Source organism: Pygocentrus nattereri, chromosome 6, assembly GCF_015220715.1.
Source record: "Pygocentrus nattereri isolate fPygNat1 chromosome 6, fPygNat1.pri, whole genome shotgun sequence".
Classification (NCBI taxonomy): Eukaryota; Metazoa; Chordata; class Actinopteri; order Characiformes; family Serrasalmidae; genus Pygocentrus; species Pygocentrus nattereri.
Genome location: NC_051216.1, coordinates 6,476,971 through 6,494,475, shown reverse-complemented (window position 1 = coordinate 6,494,475; position 17,505 = coordinate 6,476,971). Strand labels below are relative to the sequence as shown.

Genomic DNA, 17,505 nt, shown 5'->3' with positions numbered 1-17,505 from the left:
CTCAAACATTTGTCCCCCACCTAAGCGTCGTTCTCTATAATTCACTTTTGCAGAGACACCATATTGGAGACCGCAGCCTGTCTCTCTGTAACATGTTCCTGGATGAGATGGCCAAGCAAGCTCGCAACCTCATTACAGACATCTGCACAGAGCAATGCACCCTGAGTGACCAGGTCAGTAACATCACCCTGACCACAATCTTTTTTTCCATAGCCATAGCCATTTTCTTACCCACTTCCAAATTCCAACCACTTCTCTGGACCGGAGCAAACCACTCCCAGGGTCAGAGTTAAGAGCAGCAATTTGTTTATTGGTACGCTGGGTATAAGTGACCACACCCAAGTGAGTCAAAGTTCATATTCCACTCTTTCTCACTGGTGGTGTGTCTAGTTGCAGTCCTGCAAAGTTCATATATTATTTAATTGTCTTGAATATCGGGAACAACACACATTAATCAACCCAGGAGTAAACTCAACTTTACAATTTCACACTCGCCTCAAACCCATCTATTCGACCTCAGATTTACCAATAATACCTTAAATGCCTCTCAGACCCAACTGTACCACCTCAAATCTCCTTGAAACTCCTTGAAGCTACACCACTTCAAACCAATGTATAACACCTTAAATTCTTCTTAAACCCAGCTATACCATCTCTAACTAATCTGCATCTCAAACATCCAGAAGCCCAACTATACCATCTAAACTCCCCCAAGTGCTAACATCAGACCCTCCTCAAACACAGCTATACAACATCAAGCCTTCCTCAAACTGCAATACCACCTTAGACCCTCCTCAGACTCTGCTCTGCCACCTCAAATCCCTCTTAGACTCTGCCATACCACCTCAAATATCCCATCAAACCAGGCTGTAGCCCCTCCAAACAATCTATATTGCCCTTTAAAGCCCTTAAGACCATCTCAACCACCTCCAACACCCGACCCGCCTATGCCATACCTATTTCCCCAAACCTCTCACTTCAACTAGCCCAATCCGCCTGTAGCGCCTCCAACCCAGGTGTACCACCTTAAACCAAGCTCTGCACCCGTGCAAACCCTGCAGTACCACCTCAAACATCCTCATGCACTACTCTACCACCTCAAACCCCTCTCAGACTTTGCTATCCCACCTCAAACCCCTCTCAGACTTGGCTATACCACCTCAAACCCTCCTCAGACTCTGCTACACCACATCAAACCCCTCTCAGACTCTGCTACACCACCTCAAACCCCTCTCAAACTCTGCTGTACCACATCAAACCCCTCTCAGACTCTGCTGTACCACATCAAACCCCTCTCAGACTCTGCTACACCACATCAAACCCCTCTCAGACTCTGCTACACCACATCAAACCCCTCTCAGACTCTGCTACACCATCTCAAACCCCTCTCAAACTCTGCTACACCATCTCAAACCCCTCTCAGACTCTGCTATCCCACCTCAAACCCCTCTCAGACTCTGCTATCCCACCTCAAACCCCTCTCAGACTCTGCTATCCCACCTCAAACCCCTCTCAGACTCTGCTATCCCACCTCAAACCCCTCTCAGACTCTGCTGTACCACCTCAAACCCCTCTCAGACTCTGCTGTACCACCTCAAACCCCTCTCAAACTCTGCTATACCACGTCAGACCCTCCTTGAACTCTGCTAGACCACCTCAAACCCCTCTCAAACTCTGCTATACCACATCAAACCCCTCTCAGACTCTGCTGTACCACCTCAAACCCCTCTCAAACTCTGCTATACCACATCAAACCCCTCTTAGACACTGCTACACCACCTCAAACCCTCCTCAGACTCTGCTACACCACATCAAACCCCTCTCAGACTCTGCTGTACCACATCAAACCCCTCTCAGACTCTGCTATCCCACCTCAAACCCCTCTCAGACTCTGCTATCCAACCTCAGACCCCTCTCAGACTCTGCTATCCCACCTCAAACCCCTCTCAGACTCTGCTACACCACCTCAAACCCCTCTCAGACTCTGCTGTACCACCTCAAACCGCTCTCAAACTCTGCTATACCACATCAAACCCCTCTTAGACACTGCTACACCACCTCAAACCCCTCTCAAACTCTGCTATACCACATCAAACCCCTCTTAGACACTGCTACACCACCTCAAACCCTCCTCAGACTCTGCTATACCACCTCAAACCCTCCTCAGACTCTGCTACACCACATCAAACCCCTCTCAGACTCTGCTGTACCACATCAAACCCCTCTCAGACTCTGCTACACCACATCAAACCCCTCTCAGACTCTTCTGTACCACATCAAACCCCTCTCAGACTCTGCTGTACCACATCAAACCCCTCTCAGACTCTGCTATACCACATCAAACCCTCCTCAGACTCTGCTATACCACCTCAAACCCTCCTCAGACTCTGCTATACCACGTCAGACCCTCCTTGAACTCTGCTAGACCACCTCAAACCCCTCTGAAACTCTGCTAGACCACCTCAGACTGCCCTCAGACCCATTTATACCTCTACTTACCACTGTCAAATCCAGATAGAACCCATCAAGCCCACACTCAAGCCCAGCTATAAACCTAACCCTGTGCATCTAGGCTAGTATCCTCACCCTGACCCTAATCATGCCTATAACTCTGTCTATGACTCTTTCCCAGTCTCTGACTCTTCAGTGTCCTGACCCAACCTCAGCCCTCATCATAATCATAATCCATGTCCCCTGCGCAGCCACACACACACACACACACACACACACACACACACAGAGCTGCCAAACATTGAGAAGAAATACGCCAACTTTTCTTATAATTAACTGGCACGTTGTCAGGAGCTAAGAAAAGTTTACTTTTGTAAACGCTGCAGGGTTTCTGCAGCGTTATGTGGAACAAATCCACCTCTTCGCAACCTCTTCCCCTGTTTTCTCTGTTTGAGTGTGTGTGTAGCTTTAGGAAAGCAAAACTTCCCCAGATGTTTTCCTCCTCTGCCAGTCCATGGGGCATCATCACCTCCTCCTCCTCCTCATCCTCCTCTTCAGCTAATGACCCAGCTAATGCTCAGGGAAATCTCTCCTTGTCTTGTTTTTGCAATAACATAAGCAAACAAGACAAGCACTCATAACTCTTTCTAAGCACAGCACTCATGTCTGCTTGCTCGTTGGGTTTATGGATGTTAAAAAGCGGGGGACTTCTCCTGTTCCCCTCTCCCACTCCTGCAGCTACTGCCAAAACACTGCGCCAAGACCATCAGTCAGGCCGTGAACAAGAAGTCGAAGAAGCAGACGGGGAAGAAGGGAGAGCCTGAGAGAGAGAAGCCCGGAGTGGAGAGCATGAGGAAAAACAGACTCCTCGTCACCAAGTAAGCAGCTCCACAGCTCTCCATGGGACACCCCCACACTGGAGTGGAGAGTGTGCTGTGTGTCTATTTGTTTTAGTACCTTTTCAGGACTAAAATGTCACAACTTTGTTTGCAAACCAGTGAAAATCAAAGTGGATGTACAGTGATAAGGATCAGCAAAATGTTCTTTATAAAGTAAAAGCCCATTGTTAGATTTTCAAAGCTTAGAGCCAAAAACGTTTACATTCCTGAGTTTGAGATTAGTGTAGATTAGAAAATTAATACATAAGTGTTGCACTGAGTATAGATACTTGCATATGTATATAGTGCATGAGGTAAATGTGATTGTAGACGTGGAATATATATATATATATATATATATATTATATATACATGTAATACATTTGGGATGTACTGTGTCTGCATATCGGGCCAGTTTCCAAGACCCAGATCAAGCCTAAGCCTAGAGTAAAATTAATTTTTAAGGGTGATTCGTCACTGGCTTACCAGGCTTAATGCATGTCTGGCAGTCTGGTCCGTAGGTGGTTACATATGTGCTGCACATATGGGAGATAATATTTTATATGAATACTAACATGCATATAGTATATATGGGACATGTTGTTACATATAAACACACATAATAATAATATGTGCCATATGTATTGCATATTATTATCATTATTATTATTATCATTGTTATGTTTGTTTATAAAAACATGCAAGAACAAATATTATTTATAATTACAGTGTCTAATAAGAGTGGTTATAACACACGTAGTACCCAAGTAGATCCCAGAAGTGGTGTAACTACAATAAATCAGCAAACATGTCCATTTCATGTCCAAACCACACTTTTCTGTCTCAGTCACTGTTTAAATATGCTGCCCTCAGGCATGGAGCTGGCATCTTTCCAGCAACTTCCACAAGTACCAGCTCAGCTAATCCCAGCCTGCTGGAGGTCTCTGCTGCAATATCATCCCCATAACACACAAACAAATCCATACACACACACACAATCACCCACAACGATCCCCCTCCCAGTAGAAAGAGGATAGACCTCTATCCCTGACTGTACTGTGTAACGTTAGCCGGGATATATTGGAGGTTAAGCAGCGTTCTCTCTGACCAGTTTGGCTCTTTAATCTGATGGAAATGAGTTTTTAATGCTCGCTGCTGTCTGACTTAGATTTTTTGTGTTCCTAGCTTGGATAAACTGCACACAGCGCTGTCGGAGCTTTGTTTCTCCATCAACTATGTACCCAACATGGTGGTGTGGGAGCACACCTTCACCCCACGTGAATATCTCACCTCACACCTGGAGATCCGCTTCACCAAGTGAGTCAAAACTGCAGCCCAGGAGGCAGACTGCCACTTCACTTCTCTTATCTGAGAAGCCTACACAAGTACAGTTTAACTAATCGCACATGTGTTTATATAAGGAGAGTAGCACAGCAGTTCCCAAAGGAGACTCACGTAGAGGTGGTTTTTGTTCTGAATAAGACATACACTCATTTATAGACTGTAGCATACTGTGATAAAAGAACGAAACGTGTTTTGTTATAGAATTTATTCTAGATTTTCTATGGGCGAGACTCTCTAAGCACCTCATGGTTCATTTTCATTTTAAATCAGGGTGGCAAGAGTTGATTATGAAGCAATTCTCGATGCATCTTGATGTATTTTGGTACATTTTGTTTTTAAAAACTATAGCTTCTATTAGTCATTAACAAATGCCGTTAGCTTATCTGAATTCGAAGGTCTTGTTTCACCGTCTGTACGAACTTGCGTTGGCTTGCATGCTCCATGGAGAAACTTTAGACTGCTACACATGCTCTGCTCATGTAAATGAACGGGTTCCAAGGCCACATTCACACACTTTACATCTTTAAAAGCAAATTCTGAAGTCACAGTGCATTGGGGCGGGTGGGGTGGGGTTAGGTCAGTCCTTGTGAGTTTAAAAACCTGATTGCTTGAGGAGCAAAGCTGTTGCAGAGTCTGGCAGTGGTGGCACGGATGCTCCGGTACCTTCTGCCAGACGGCAGCAGTGAAAAAAGTCAGTGTGAGGGATGGACGGGGTCGTCCACATTGCTAGTGGCTTTCCGGATGCAACGTGTGGTGTAGAGGAAGCGACGCGCTCAAAGCTTCAAGTCTATTTTTTTGCCTGCCATAAGTTACCTGCAGCTACAAACGTACAAAATACTTTTGTCATTCGCAATTGATTATTTCTTGGTGATTATTATGCTGAAAGTATTTTGTACATTTGCATAGGTGCTTTCATTTTGGTTACTTTGAACTCTTTTAAAGTTCTGATCTCTGTTGTCAGGTAGATTAGTAGATTCTGTGCTCTGTTGCTTTCAGTTTACTAATCACCAAGAAATAACCAATTTTGTTACTACATTTGTAGTTGCAGGAAGCTCATGGCAAGGAAAAAAAATAGACTTGAAGCTTTGAGTGCATTGTAGCATTGTTTCCGTTGCTGTTTGCCTGACACTTGATGGCTATATTTGTTGTGTTTTGTATTAAATACTGTGTCCAGCGGCGCAGAAACGGAATGGTTCTTGCCTTCAGTGTAAAATGCACTTCAGCTTCATTTAACTCTCCTCTCAAGGAAAGAAAGTCCACTGGTTAAAAACTGATTCTCACCTGCAACTTCAAAACTCCTCTAAAAGAGCCTACATGTGTTTCTTATCCAGCCCACTACTTGCATTTGTATTGACATATTTCCTGTCAATACCCTTTAGCTGACTTCCTTCACTTTTTAAAACAGTCCCCTGTGTGAAGCACATGCAAGTACAGCTTATATAAACATGAATGTTTCCAAGGCCTTCAAACACAAAGAGCATGCATTCTCTTCTTATCTAACCCTAACCTACCCACATTAGTCTGACCCCATTTTCTGTCAATACTTTTCCTAACAGTCTTTGTTCCTTATTAATTTTCCTTACAGGGAAGTTATTGCAGTATTTTCTTTCAGAGAAACGTGTTGTTCAGTTCTCCCTTGTTAATTAAGTTGAGAATTGAAAAACGACTGTGAAGGGCCCGTTCTCAGCTTTGCTATTCGATTTGTGTGATTTATTGGTCCAGTCGACAGAGTTTGGGTTAGAGTGATTTTTGACGCGGCTCCAAATCCGAGCCCTGTCCAACCACATAAACACGAGCTGAGGAATAACAGGTATTTTCCACTGTGGGATTCAAAGGCTCTGACGCGGGTACGCTGGCCGGCCCCACTCTCCCGGCCTGTGAACCCCTCAAAATGGTTGCGCTTCTCAGCGATGAGAGGCCCTATTAGCACTGTTCACTGCTACACCCTCTTACAGCCTCCCCGCAGGTCAGACTGGGTAAAGCGTTTTATTGCGTACTAATTTCCCAGCCTTGCTCTGGTGGACCTCACTAAGCTGCCTGTGGTGTGTACATGGTTGTTACGGTCGATCAGAGTGTGAAAAAACAAAACAAATAAGTTTTATCGTGTTTTTTTTTTTTTAATGCCACCGTATTTGCTAGCTTCACAGTAGTGAGCACGCCAAATTATTTACCATTGTGGAAAGATCGAACTACAATGCAGCCATTGTTTGAAAAACGTTCACTTCACTGTTGCTTAGGCCTTTATTTGCATAACTCATATGTAGACCATTACAGGGTTTAAGGGTCATAGTGAAGTCTGAAAGGGCCAAAATACTGCAGTTTACTCTCCTTCACCAACACTGGTGGTTCATCTCAATTATTACTTAATTGATAATGGGTTAATTATCAAGTTGGATCAAGTGAGTTGTGGCAGGAAAAACAGACTCTGCACTGTTGTGGCCCATTAAGTGGTTTAGGCCTCAGTACTTATATATACAAATTTGTTTTGTTGTCCCATTTTGAACATAAACCGGAAGCTTAATCTGGACTAAAAAGGCATTTAAAGGTGAATCATAGCTGATGTGAAAATCTAGCCGAAGACTAGGCTTAATACTTGTACCTAGAGCCAGCAGAGTCAATGGTATATTATTAATGCTTTGTCATCTGGTAATTGAGTGTTTTGTACTTGATTCCTCAGGTCCATAGTGGGAATGACCATGTACAACCAGGCCACACAGGAGATAGCCAAGCCATCTGAGCTTTTGACCAGCGTGAGGGCCTACATGACTGTGCTGCAGTCTATTGAGAACTATGTGCAGATCGACATCACCAGGGTGTTCAACAATGTGCTGCTGCAGCAGACGCAGCACCTGGACAGCCATGGAGAGCCCACCATCACCAGCCTCTACACTAACTGGTGAGACACATTCATAACTGTGCTTCAAAAGAAGTAAATCTTGGTGTCACTACATATTTCTGAGTATTAGTATTAACATGAAGTCTAGCTCAACCATCTACCAGACTCGTATCATGTACATTAGTTCAGCTCTGTAGTCCGCAAACCAAATTTGAACTTACAAACTGAGCTGCATGTTTAATGGTGTACCTCAGGGCTCAGTTTTGGGCCCTACATTGTTTGTTTTGACATCAACACAAACAGCAGTACAGATGCTGTATGGCTGTGTACTGTTCACCTGAGCCTTTCAAATGGTCCTTTGTCAGTTGTTTGAGGATCCTACAGTGAGCCTTTACATCTTTGTTAGATGCCCACTTTGGAGACTGGTGATCATGGTGAATTTCTTCTATTTCTGCCTGACATAAAGAGGCCTAAGCTTTTCAAAATCTTCTTGTGTCCCCTGCACAAACCTTTATCCCAGTTGCATTTCTGTACAACTGGATAACTTTCATCATCCATTATCTTTCATCATTCCTTATAACACTTGGGCAACAAGTACAAATTGTGCTTTTTATCCACTGTGTCTACTTTATTCCCATCATTTGTGCTCTGAGGACCTAAAGAATGCATGATTAGACTGTAGAGCCAGAGTGTAATCTAGCACTGTGAAAACATCCAAGATCTGCCGTATTAGACTTCTACCAGACCATCATCATGTACGTTAATTCAACTCTGTCGTCTGTAAACCTAGTTTTAACATACAAACTGAGCTGCGTGCTGAATGGTGTACCTCAAGGCTCAGTTTTAGGCCCTACATTGTTTGCTTTGACATCAACACAAACAGCAGTACAGATGCTGCTTGGCTGTATACTGTACACCTTAGCCTTTCAGCGCATCCTTTATCAGTTGTTTGAGGGTCCTACCGTGAGACCTGAGATTGCGAGCAGCAATCATGTTGAATTTCTTCTATTTATGTCTTTCAAAACCTTCTTGTATCCCCTGCACAAACTTTTCTCACAGTTGTATTTCTTACAGCTGGATAATCTTCATCAACCATTATCTTTCATCATTCATTACCACATGTGCTCTGAGGACTTGAAGAATGCATGATAAGACTGTGGAGCCAGAGCGAAATCTGGCACTGTGAAAACATTCAACATCTGCTGTATTAGAGTGGACAGGTTTGTTGTTGTGGTGTGATCTTTTGAACTCATCTAATTTTGCGTTGGCTGTGCTTGCAGGTATCTGGAGACTTTGCTTCGGCAGGTGAGCAACGGTCACATAGCTTACTTCCCTGCAATGAAGGCTTTCGTCAATCTGCCCACTGAGAACGAGCTTACCTTCAACGCCGAGGAGTATTCCGATATTTCAGGTAAAGTCTTCGTAAGCCTCACAGCAGTCACAGAAAAAAAGTTGTCCGAAGGAGTTCGTGCTAACTTCAGGATGATTGTGTAATTTAGTGCTCTGCTTTCTGTAAGAGTTTATTATGACTGTGTGATTGGTTTAGGATGCTAGTTTGTGTTTCGCTTGTTTAAAGAAACATCTCTCATCTCTGTGATTCAGAAATGCGTTCCCTTTCGGAGCTGCTGGGTCCATATGGGATGAAGTTCCTGAGCGAGAGCCTGATGTGGCACATCTCCTCCCAGGTGGCCGAGTTAAAGGTGAGGAAGACGGAGCGGTGCGGTGGGCTTTGTGGGTGTCCTGGGGTTTAACCCTTCAAGTAGAGAAACTACTTCTTTTTTCAACTACAATTTAAATGTAATTACCTGTTTACATGTGTAATTGCATGCCAAGTTGCACAATTGTGTTTACAGTTTGAATCCACAAGTTCTTGTTTACAAAATGAAGAAATGACGACATGCCAAAAGTTCAAGTGCTCAAGAACCTTCCATTAAATTCAAATTATTAAATAATTACACGTCTCTTCTACGCACAAACGCAAGCAATCCAAACTTTCAATAGAATCCCTTTTTTTAGGGAGCTGCTGTATGTGAGAGGAATAATTCATATCGGATTACACCCAGCTTTTCTTACCTGACGTCTAAGGGTTAAAGCTGTCACAGGTGGGCCAGGTCATGGCCAGGAGCAGCAGAGAACAGTAAGGGCCCAGGGCAGGCTGGCCTGCATCTTTCTACTGGCTGCTTTAGCTGCTCTGAGCGTTCCAGCATTCCGCTATTCTCCTGGAAACTGCCTGGGAGCAATTAGAAACTCTCCTCATTATTCCTTAATGAGGTGATTCCCGGAGCCAGTGGGACTTACTTACCGGTAACTCTGTTTGGGTAGCATGTAGATTTTTTTCCCCCCAAGCTTTTGCCTGTTGGGTAACTATTGGGAACTGTCAAACATGGTCTTCAGAGCAAAACCATGGTGTTCATTATTTGTGTGCTGTAATGTACAATGTGTTGAATAGTAATAGGAAGAGATTGCCCTGATGTTGTATTGCATTGGGTGGAAAGCGTTGGAAATGTCAACATACTGCGAAACGTTTTATGAAATGTAGTTGAAACCTGCCACTAGTCTGTGGAAGTGTGTGGGAGATGCTTCAGATGAATGTATGATGTTCTCTAATGTGTATGCCTCCTTCTCGCCAATGAAAACCATTTGATGTCTGATTGATTTTTATTTCTCCTTTCTGCACCAAATTGCTTAACGTGGAACGGTTTACAGTCTTGCAATCTGGCCACTTGATCTTCATTACTTGTTTATCATAACGCCTCGATCATATGCTCACCACCAAATGCACGTTGTGCAGAGGTGCTTTGCATAATTCCTTACTTGGCTGCAGAGCAGCGTCCACTTTTTGGTCTTGACATTCGTGTTTAGAAGGCTTTGGTCCACACTGTACTACTCTTGTCCTCTTTTTGTCCCCCAGAAACTGGTGGTGGAGAACATGGAGGTTCTGACCCAGATGAGGACCAGCTTCGACAAGCCTGATCACATGGCAGCACTGTTCAAAAGACTTACGTGTGAGTATCCAACTGAGGGTGCTAATAACTCCAGAGAACTTGCCAGAGAACGTTTGGCTGGAGCTCAAGAGATCATGGGTTTGGCTCGAGCTCATGCCTCATGCCATCGCATCATTGAGCAAGGCACTCGAATTCCAAAGCGAGGCACTTGAACTCCGACTAGCTTCTGGAGTGCTTTCATTGTGCTTATGGTAGGTCACTTTCAATAAAAGTCTCGGCTAAATGACTGTGTCCTTCTCCTCTGTGTGCCGGTGCCAGCACAGAGCTACCTGGGGCTTTACAACTACACACCCTCAGTAGTTTTAACAATAAGACATGAGAGTCTGTAACAGAGCCTACTGATAAACAGCTGTTCCTTCCTTATTCTGAAGGCGTTTTTTCTCGGCTGCAGTTTGCAGATAAAGAGTGAACGTTCAAGATGCGACCTGTTTAGAGAGAGAGAGAGATTCAGGGCCATATACTACGATTCAAAAGTTTGGAATCACTGTCCTGAAATTTGGAATTCATATTAATACTGTAAAGCCAATTTTGATGTAGATGATGCATAAAATTATTCTAAAATAGTTTTTCTGTGGACGCTAGCAGGTTTTATGTAATACATGGAAAGCAACAGCTCTTTTAAAGGGAACTGGTTAAAATGTAAGCAGCGTCATTCAGAGAGGTTTGATGTGAAATGCTCCATACTAGTGATACTTCACAAAACCGTTCACAGCGGTGGTGATGGGAACCAAACGTCCACCTCTAAAAGCTCCCTCACAGAACGTCATTGCGTGACATCGTTAGTAATGTGCTTTCTGATGTCGGAGACTTTGTTGGACGACTTTTGTGATGAAACATATTTTAAGCTTTTAGGGCGAAATAGACCCCAAATAATGCCCCCCCCACCCCAAGATTTTCCACTGTTTTACCATCATCAACGTTCCATGTAAAAACTCAGAAGACTCGTGTAGGTTCACCGCTGGTTCTGGCTAAATGTGTGTTGTAGTCATGGCGATGTCTGGTTCCTATCACCGCCACTGTAAAGAAATCTGAACCGTTTCACATCACAGTTCACAGTTCACAGTACTTTATTAGTCCCAAGATGGCAATTCATTTGCAGCCTTCTCGTCCACACACACAACTATACACATATACACACAAACACAATGTAACAATCATTTAAAAAGACTATTATCCACACTTAATAGCTTGATAGCAGAAGGAATAAAAGATTTGGAATAGCGATTTGTTCTACTGAAGGGCGTAAAATAACGCCGACCTGACGGCATTACCGTAAATTCACTGGACGAAACGTGATCACACTGAGTGATGATTCCTTTCGCTTTCTGAGCCACTCGTTTCTCCCACAGGGAGACCAGGTCTCTCTGTCGAACTCCAATTATCTTTGAACAAATTTTTACAAATTCTTGTCCCTCACCGACAGCCCATTAAACCAACAAATAAACGAAAAGGTTAAGACACTTTCAATAAAAGCCTGGTAGAAACTGCACATCACTGAATGACACATCAAACTTCTGAATGACTGTGATTGCATCTAAACCACTGGTACAAAATTGTCCACTTTTAGCAAAAATGTAACATTTTGAAAGCTGATTAAACCAGTCTAGAGAGGGAGATCTGAGAGAATCCCTCCTCTCCCTCAAACACAGCACGGTAGCAGCTCGGGCTCATTATTCAGGCAGCCCTTGTTTAGCCGTCTTTCTTCTTTCAAACAGTTAACATGAGTAAATGATTATTGTTAGCAGCCATAACGGCCAGGTTTGATTTAGTTTCTCTCCGAAAATGGTGTCGATTGCTCTTGACCGTCATGAACTCTAGACAGCTGCATGCAAATTGCATCAGCTGGTGATAATTGGGGTCTAGGCACATGGTGCCTGACGGAACCAGGAGAACATAAATAATTGGAATGCAGTGTTTTTGAAATGACCTGTTTGTTATAGTTGTGGGGTCTCAAAAGACACTGTGTTCACAATGACCTTGTTATGGTAAGATGAAATGGCTGGAAAGTAGTGCAGTATTTGGATGTGACTTGTATTTGCATAGTTGTTGAGCTGTGTTGAACTCAGAGGACCAAACAGTTTCGCAAGAGTTTCCCCTTTTGTTTAGTTTCAGAGAACGCCAGACTTTCATGTTCAAATCACTAACGTTTTGTTCTAGGAGCGACGCCGCTTGACCCACTAGAAGGGCTTCAGTTTCTCAAGCCTTTTTTCACTGCCCTTAGCTTTTCTTGTCTGCCGAAGTGTTAAGTCCTGATTATTTGAAATAAAACATTTTGGAGATAATATTGCAATTGGAATGTTTACATGTGCTGTGTATGAAGCGTTGCTGTATATCGCATAACAAGTGTAATAAGCATGACTGAGTAAATACGAACAGTACACTATTTTTGTCCATCCTAAAAATGTCGATGATTTTCTTTCCCCCCTCTTGGACTGACGCTGTTACTGATGTTGCTTCTCTTTTGTCTCTCTAGCTGTGGACAGTGTGCTGAAGAGGATGACCATTATTGGGGTCATCCTGTCCTTCCGCTCCCTGGCTCAGGAGGCGCTGCGAGACGTAAGTGGACCGCCCCCTCACCTTCCACTCCTCATGACTCAGCAGAAGTGTGTGTTTGGACAGCTCTCTGTTCTGCTGAAAGATGCTGTTCGTCTCTGCAGTGTTGTTTGCTTTGCGTTTGATGCTTGACTGGGTGCATTGGGTCGATCTGACCGCTGCAGGTGTTCTGACCGCTGGCCTTTTCTTGTCCTCTGCAGGTGCTGTCCTGCCACATCCCATTCTTGCTCAGCTCTGTGGAAGATTTCAAGGACCACATTCCTCGAGAAACAGACATGAAGGTGTGTGTGTGTGTGTGTGTGTGTGTGTGTGTGTGTGTGTGTGTGTGTGTGTGTGTGTGATTTAAACCTTTTGTTTTTTTTTAATATGCATAGAAACAAGGAGGTGGTCAGAATGTTACACCTGATCATAAATTACTGATATTTCATTCTGAAGACGCGCTCTCTCTCTCTCTCTCTCTCTCTCTCTCTCTCTCTCTCTCTCTCTCTCTCTCTCTCTCTCTCTGTGTCTCTGTCTGTCCTCTCTCTGTCTGTCCTCTCTCTCTCTCTCTCTCTCTCTCTCTCTCTCTCTCTCTCTCTCTCTCTCTCTCTCTCTCTCTCTCTCTCTCTCTCTCTCTCTCTCTCTCTCTGTGTCTCTGTCTGTCCTCTCTCTGTCTGTCCTCTCTCTCTCTCTCTCTCTCTCTCTCTCTCTCTCTCTCTCTCTCTGTCTGTCCTCTCTCTGTCTGTCCTCTCTCTGTCTCTCTCTCGCTCTCTCGCTCTCTCGCTCTCTCTCGCTCTCTCTCTGACGCTCTCTCTCTCTCGCTCTCTCGCTCTCTCTCTCTCGCTCTCTCTCGCTCTCTCGCTCTCTCTCGCTCTCTCTCTGACGCTCTCTCTCTCTCGCTCTCTCTCTCTCTCGCTCTCTCTCTCTCTCTCGCTCTCTCTCGGTCTCTCTCGCTCTCGCTCTCGCTCTCTCTCTGACGCGCTCTCTCTCTCTCTCTCGCTCTCTCTCTCGCTCTCTCTCTCTCGCGCTCTCTCTCTCGCTCTCTCTCTCTCGCGCTCTCTCTCGCTCTCTCTCTCTCGCGCTCTCTCTCGCGCTCTCTCTCTCTCTCGCGCTCTCTCTCCCTCTCTCAGGTGGCGATGAACGTGTATGAGCTGTCGTCAGCAGCAGGACTGCCCTGTGAGATTGATCCGGCTCTCGTGGTGGCTCTGTCCTCCCAGAAGTCCGGTAAGTAGTAGTTGAGGAGGATCTTGTTGGTGCCCCACATCATCATGTTGCCTGTAATACTCCTAGAACATCAACGATCAAGTCTCTGAATTTTAACCTTTCAAAAGTAGCATGAAAATCACAACCCTTTAATCTTTACCAGCTTCACTTTCATAACGTTATTACATACAAACGAGTTTCACGTGTAATTCATAATCATTTATAGTAATTATTAAGTAATAAACCTTAAGATTAATGGCTGTTTATAGTGAATGATTAGTATTGACTTAATAAGTCTAAAGTTTGAGACTCATGTTTATTAATGAAAATGTTGGTGAGCCGTTTGTGTAAGAAAACTGCAGCCAGTTCTGCCACTCAAACCTGTAAAGTAGTTTTTATCAGGGGCAGTGTTTTTATAATATCCGGGCCCTTTAATAGTCTTTATTGAAGTGCTCAAGGGGACTGATCAAACAGAAAAAGGAAACTTTGATCTGTGCAGTAAATCCTTCCCAGCTATGCTGATGTCCAGTCTGTCAGGAGAGAGATCATCAGTCCAGGGATCTTAAATTAAAGTTCAGTTAGAGAAAATGTCCTCAAGCGAAGGTCCAGAGCATCATAACCTCTAACCTGCATCATGACTCAGCGGCATATACTGTTTACTGAAGTAGCCGAGTAGGAATATCAACATCTTATACAGTCGACAGCTGAATATCAGACCAAATAAAGTCCAGTTCAGTCAGATTTCAGCAATATTTACTGTCAGTTTTCTCTTTTTAGAGCACGACATGTGGAATAATCTGGCTCACTCTTTTCTAACTGCTTTGTTCTCGCCTCATCCCTCCCCTGTGTGTGCGACACTCACTCAAGTCACAGTGCTCAACATAATGGGCAGATCTGATTGGCTGAGAAGCGTCACGTGCAATTCTAGAAAAGTTATGCCAATTAAAAGAGGAATTAAATAATTCTCCATAGTTTATCGCTTATAGGCCCAGGTCCACATACAACAGCGCCTGGGTCCGGGCCTGTTAGTGACCTCTCACTCAGCCCATCAGAAGGGAACCCCATTGAGCTCAGAACCCATATAGTTCAGTTCAGCACTACAGAATAGAGCTGTAAAGAAAGCCCGTCTGTTATCATTCATCCCCTCTGAGCTCAAAATGAAAACTGGATCTGGAACCCTAAAGAAACAGCATCTATCACCATTAGATACCACACAGACTTTTCAGACAGCTGTCAACAGCTTACACAGCTTTCGCTTTCATTGAGGGCCGTGCAGAACAGCAGATGGTGCAGCAATTCTGAAACAAAATAGCTCAAATCTCAGAAACGGTGCGCCATGACGTGTCCAGGTTAGGCAGTGCCTTCTTCCTCCAGGTTAATTAAATTAAATTAACCCTTATTAGTCCCACAACGGGGAAATTTCACCTCCGCATTTAACCCATCTGTGAAGTGAAACACCACACACACTCTAGTGAGCACACACACACTAGGGGGCAGTAAGCACACTTGCCCGGAGCAGTGGGCAGCCCAATCCGCAGCGCCCGGGGAGCAGTTGGGGGTTAGGTGTCTTGCTCAAGGACACCTCAGTCATGTGCTGTCGGCTCTGGGGATCGAACCAGCGACCTTCCGGTCACAAGGCTGGATTCCTGACCTCCAGCCCTCGACTGCCCCCAAGAATTCTTTGCAACCTGTGTTTCTTTTTTAACCATAGAAATAGCCTTAAGTGTAGTTTGTGTGAATATCAAAGGCAATTTAGGCAGTTTGGTCATTAAATTGAATCGTGAATCATTCGGTCGTTCAGTAAGCATGGATCAGAAACCATAATACACTTTAGAAATCAGTCGATCAATCGCTCTTTACTTTGACTCTGAAGTACGTTGAGGGTGACCCTCATTTACAGGGTAGCCAAGCAAATTACAGAGGGATTGAAAAATTCCCAATGAAATATGTCAAGTGAAATCAATGAAAATCAGCCAGACAAAGATTTATAATAAATAAATAAATAACAGCTAAAATAGGAAACGGGCATAAAATATCAATAAAACTTATAATGAAGACGCATTAAAGTTAAGTGAAGGAACCAACTTGGATAATAACCAATGAGAAAAGTAAAATTTTAGGAATATTGAATTATTTAATAGGATAGAACGATATTAATTTTTAAAATTAATTTAAAATTTTAAAATTAATTTTTAAAATTAACATCAAATAAAAACCGCTTCTAGTCACTAGAGCAGGTATGGTAATTACTGTTATTTGCAGATGAGATCATCCTAGATGAGATATAAGCTGACCAAAATGAATTTATTTATTTTTTTATACCAATTTTTCTGATGTGAAAGTTGCAGCACAGTATGCACTACGCATTGAGCTCAGTAAGGTTTTATACTGTAAAAGTATTTGCTATATTGACAGATATATTGGCATGAATTGAAATGGTTTAAACTGCTATACTAAAAAAATTCCAGAACCACACAAGTAAGGAAAAACTTTGATTGTCTTATAAACGTCTTGGTCTCATACAAAAATTGTTAGTTTTGCTGGTGCCGGACGCTGCCCTCTGGTTTTGAGGGGAAAAGCTGAATAAATGTTGCCATTTCTTTTTTTACTTCTGTGTCAAAAACGTATTGACTTGCTAAAACCACAGTACATACTGAGCCGGTTTCCCAGCCATAGATTAAACCTAGTTCTCGACTATGTTTTCCCTACCGCGGAAAATCTCCACTCAAAAGTCTGTGTAGGACTAGGGCTCCACTGTTCTTCCAAAAACTCTGCGTAACTAAATGTGACGTAAACAAAGTCACTCAGTGGTTTAGTGCGAAATCGTCTGTTCTAGAGATACAGAATTATTCAAAGTGGTGGTGATGGGAACCAGACGTCTGAGGAGTTTAATGCCTTTGAAATCTTGCTCACAAAGTTATTGGATGAAATGGTCAGATATATGCTTCTTGATGTCTGCTGAATTGTTTTGTAGCAGTTTTATGATAAAGTTTTGGCTTGAAATGTATTTGAATCCATTTATTTTAATCTGTTCGTGGTGGAGGGACGCATGCAGGGTGTCGCGTGGCAAAATAGTCCCCAAGAAAAACTTATTTTTTCAGATGTTCCACTATTTTACCACTTTATAAAAGTTCGGAAGACCCGTGTAGGTTCACTGGTGGTTTTGGATGGTAAATTAAATGGTTATATTCGTGTTGTCATGGTGACCCCTGGTTCCTATCACCACCATTGTAAAGCTTCTCTACAGTGAACCCTC

The 17,505-nt window shown here is 43.5% G+C and overlaps 1 protein-coding gene across 4 annotated transcripts in view; it reads left to right on the top strand.

Moving 5' to 3' along the window:
* Nucleotides 1–17,505, top strand: part of nckap1 (NCK-associated protein 1) — a 109,207-nt gene that overhangs the window by 85,191 nt on the left and 6,511 nt on the right. For all 4 annotated transcript variants that reach the window (XM_017722895.2, XM_017722898.2, XM_017722897.2 and 1 more), the window contains 10 exons: nt 54–173; nt 3,190–3,329; nt 4,515–4,646; nt 7,351–7,569; nt 8,790–8,920; nt 9,112–9,209; nt 10,421–10,514; nt 12,988–13,070; nt 13,268–13,348; nt 14,177–14,270. In XM_017722895.2, the coding sequence (XP_017578384.1) occupies nt 54–173; nt 3,190–3,329; nt 4,515–4,646; nt 7,351–7,569; nt 8,790–8,920; nt 9,112–9,209; nt 10,421–10,514; nt 12,988–13,070; nt 13,268–13,348; nt 14,177–14,270 (1,192 nt within the window). The remainder of the gene's footprint in view (nt 1–53; nt 174–3,189; nt 3,330–4,514; nt 4,647–7,350; nt 7,570–8,789; nt 8,921–9,111; nt 9,210–10,420; nt 10,515–12,987; nt 13,071–13,267; nt 13,349–14,176; nt 14,271–17,505) is intronic.